We start from the raw sequence: 3,367 nt of genomic DNA, 5'->3' as shown, positions 1-3,367 counted from the left end.
TTCAGCATTTTTCAATGGATTTTATTCGCGTTTTTGGAACAAAAATCTGGTACTTTATTCTAATGCAAAAGTCAGCGCGTAAAGCGCATCGTTTCCCCCGATCAAAACCAAATACATGTCGCGCTCCAAGCGATAAGATTAGAATTTTAAGTTCTGAAAGCATTTAACGAAATAGTACACGTACTCACCATTTGCTTCAGTAGAGCGAACGTTTCTTTCTTCAAAGCCATTGATACTCCTGACATCTAAACAAAGCTTAGAGGACAGAGAGCACTTTCACATCCGAACTCGCCAACAAGTTGGTTGTTTGACGCGATTTCTTACTTTGTGATGAATATGCATTAGATACTCAAACCAACCACTGATCAAAGGAAACAGAATATTTTAGTGCAAATGCTAATTCCCAACTCTTGAATGGAACTTTTTTATTCAAAAACAAGACCCGTGGGATTAATAGCATGGAAGGGAATTTTTATTTTTTCACACAGACAAATCGCGAGGGTTGTTGAAGACAGTGTTTCAGTCTTGAGATGGTATTATGTTTTTTAACACAAAAATCGACCAGGTAGAATTTCTTGGGATACTTTGCAAAGCACTAAGAAACCTACAGATTTATCATAGAGCCATATCTTAGAGCGAAAAACAGCGAAAAAGGAAATTTTGAAAACTCTGACCTGTGGTTGTATTCAGTACGGTTAATCACAGGGAACCCAAGCTCGGGTCACTAGAAAGGGTGTAAAGGCCCGGCCGAACGGAGGCCACATGTTGGTGCAACATCATCCAATATTGTTGAATCCAACATGTTGCACTCGTTTGGCCACTATGTCGCACGATGTTACATGATGTTGGATGATGTTAATTGGACGATGTCTGATTTTCATTAAACATCGTCTCCAGCATCGTCCAACTTCTTTATACTCAGGTGTGAACAACAATGCTACATTCGTTTGGCCATCGTGTTTACCACTTTAAAAGGCCGTTATGAACGGGGAATGTCCAAAACGGTGAAACAACCCCAAAACATACGAATACACCAGACTTGATCAGAAGCAAGTCAGTTATATTACTTTTATTGAATGAAATTAATATTTAGCATTATTCAACAATCTTTTATTCCCCATAAAAAAATTCGTTTATCGCGTTTGAATACTCAACGACCGCCTGTAATCCACGAAACCGCTTTCACTCAAAAGTCATCATCCCACTAGTAATTAATTATTACACGCTCTCTGGTGGCCGGAGCTTGGGCTGCCTGTGATTAAAGAAAGAATAAATTTCGAAATGGGAACAAAGATCGCTTATACAATTTTTGGTTTCGAATATCCGCTAATCTTCGGAGTGAAGATCACTCAGTAAAGTCGAAAACGTTAGATCTTCTTTTAAATATTATTATAAGGTTTTTTAGCATATTCGTATATTTCGTCAAACACATTGGGTAAACCTACAAACTAAAGATCGTGACATTTTTAGCTGTCAGAGTTTTTATCGTCTTTTAAGAGCATTCTTGGCATGAGGTCACGTCTTTTGGATTGTGAGTGTTTTCATCGTCTTTTCAGAACATTCTTTACAGTTCGTCGCATCCTTCGTATTCGCCAACAATAAAGAATTGGATTCAAAAACGAGTTCATTAAAACAGCAGTTGAAGTAAACCCATACGCAACCTTAACTGCTGTCGTATATCCAATAGAAGCTTCCACGAGAATCGTCCCACAAAATGGAAGATAGAAAATCAACAATAAACCATAAATATAAAGTACAGTCACAGCAGACTTTTTACACTTGAGCATGTTCACCGTGTTGGTCTCGAGTCTCAGGACGGCCATGGTTTGGTTGTTTATCTGTCGTTGGTGTTTGCGAACGATGTGAAAGATTTTGGAGGCACTAAAGGCTGTAACAAGCAATGTTAGAAGCAAAATAATTAACGGAAGAAAAATCCATTTGGCATAACTCATCCAAAACTTAAGCATAGTAACTAGTATGGCAAACGTCCAGATGGCAATAGTGGTTTGAAACACCCGACGAACAGTGACAACACTTTCGTAACGCAAATGAAGAGTTAGAGCAAGAAGACGATCAATGGACACTGCAGCTAAGGTGAGTACAGATACACCAGCCGTTATCCAGCCAGATGTGTCAAAAAACATGCGTAACATACAGTACGCAGGGAAATTATCCACGAGCTCGAAAATTTTGAACGCCACCGAAAATGGATGACAAATGGCTCCCACAAGAAGATCCGAAAGTGCAAGACAACCCAAAAGGATGAAAGATGGCGAATGGAAATCTTGGTCTTTACAAATCGCATGTAGGATGATGAAATTCCCCACACTCGTCATCAAACCAAACACGGAGTTGATAACGCATGTTAAAACGTTCGTTATAAAAAGTTCTTCCGTTTTGTCCATGTTGATATTCAAACCGAAGCAATTTTTGTTTGTTTCGTTCATGACAGAGAATGCAACTGATGGCCCTCCTAGCAAGCAATACCGCGTCAAATGAACAAAATGTGGATAGTAATTTGTTTCGACCACCTTGACTCTGGCGTTTGAACTTAGTATACTTCTTGAAAAGGAGATCGGATAATCAATCTAATCCGACTCATTTGAAAGTGGAAGTTGTGTTTAAATTTACACAAGTTTCGATCCAGTCATTAAAGTCACGAGTACTTCTTTTTACCTGTGCAAATAAATATATGTCAATTGTTAAAAATATTTGGTTTCTAGTCAGGCATGGTTAGAAATTGAAAGGGTTAAAAGCTGGCCTTAGACTGCTACATCAGTGTCGGTTGCTGCTGCAATCTTCTTTAGCTAAGACAGCAAATGTTTTTTTTAAAATTCTTAACGAGAGTATGAATAATAGCGTAACAATTGTGACATGTGTTAGAGATTAACGACCGATCAGCTAAATGGAAACAGACTTTTTCTTGAAGTGTGGCATTCCGTCCGAGATACAAACTCAATCAATGGACAGTCACATATCGTTCCGTAACAAAATTAAAAACCTCAAAAATCTCTAAAGGGCGATTTACACGGTACGACTTTGTCGCACGTGACAAGCTTATGACCGGCCTACGACATGAATTGTCGTGTGCGTCACAAAAAATGTCGTAGGATTTTTGAGTACGTGAATATATTTGACAATAAAAATCTGCGATAAAATATTGTAAAACATAACACGACGTTTCGACGTTTCCAGAACGTCATTATCAAGTGAAAGTTGTATAATGAAATCGAGTATATACAGTAAGAGATGAATAAATTGAAAGTTAAACAAAGAGTTTGGCTCTAATGGAGTCGCTCTGGGTGTTTAAAGTGGGTCTTATTGTTCTTTATGAAATGTTGTACGTAATTCACATTAGTACAAAAGT

The 3,367-nt window shown here is 38.1% G+C and overlaps 1 protein-coding gene across 1 annotated transcript; it reads right to left on the bottom strand.

Annotated features, from left to right (window-relative positions):
- Nucleotides 1-1,072: 1,072 nt before the first annotated feature.
- On the bottom strand, nt 1,073-3,161 carry LOC146456224 (melanocortin receptor 5-like). Its single transcript, XM_085093426.1, has one exon. It carries the CDS (start codon nt 2,445-2,447, stop codon nt 1,542-1,544), a length of 906 nt encoding a protein of 301 aa, XP_084949552.1. The 5' UTR covers nt 2,448-3,161; the 3' UTR covers nt 1,073-1,541.
- Between the last annotated feature and the right edge of the window lie 206 nt (nt 3,162-3,367).

Source organism: Pavona decussata, unplaced genomic scaffold (assembly GCF_977016875.1).
Source record: "Pavona decussata unplaced genomic scaffold, jaPavDecu1.1 SCAFFOLD_260, whole genome shotgun sequence".
NCBI lineage: Eukaryota > Metazoa > Cnidaria > Anthozoa > Scleractinia > Agariciidae > Pavona > Pavona decussata.
This window is presented reverse-complemented; position numbering and strand designations above follow the sequence as displayed.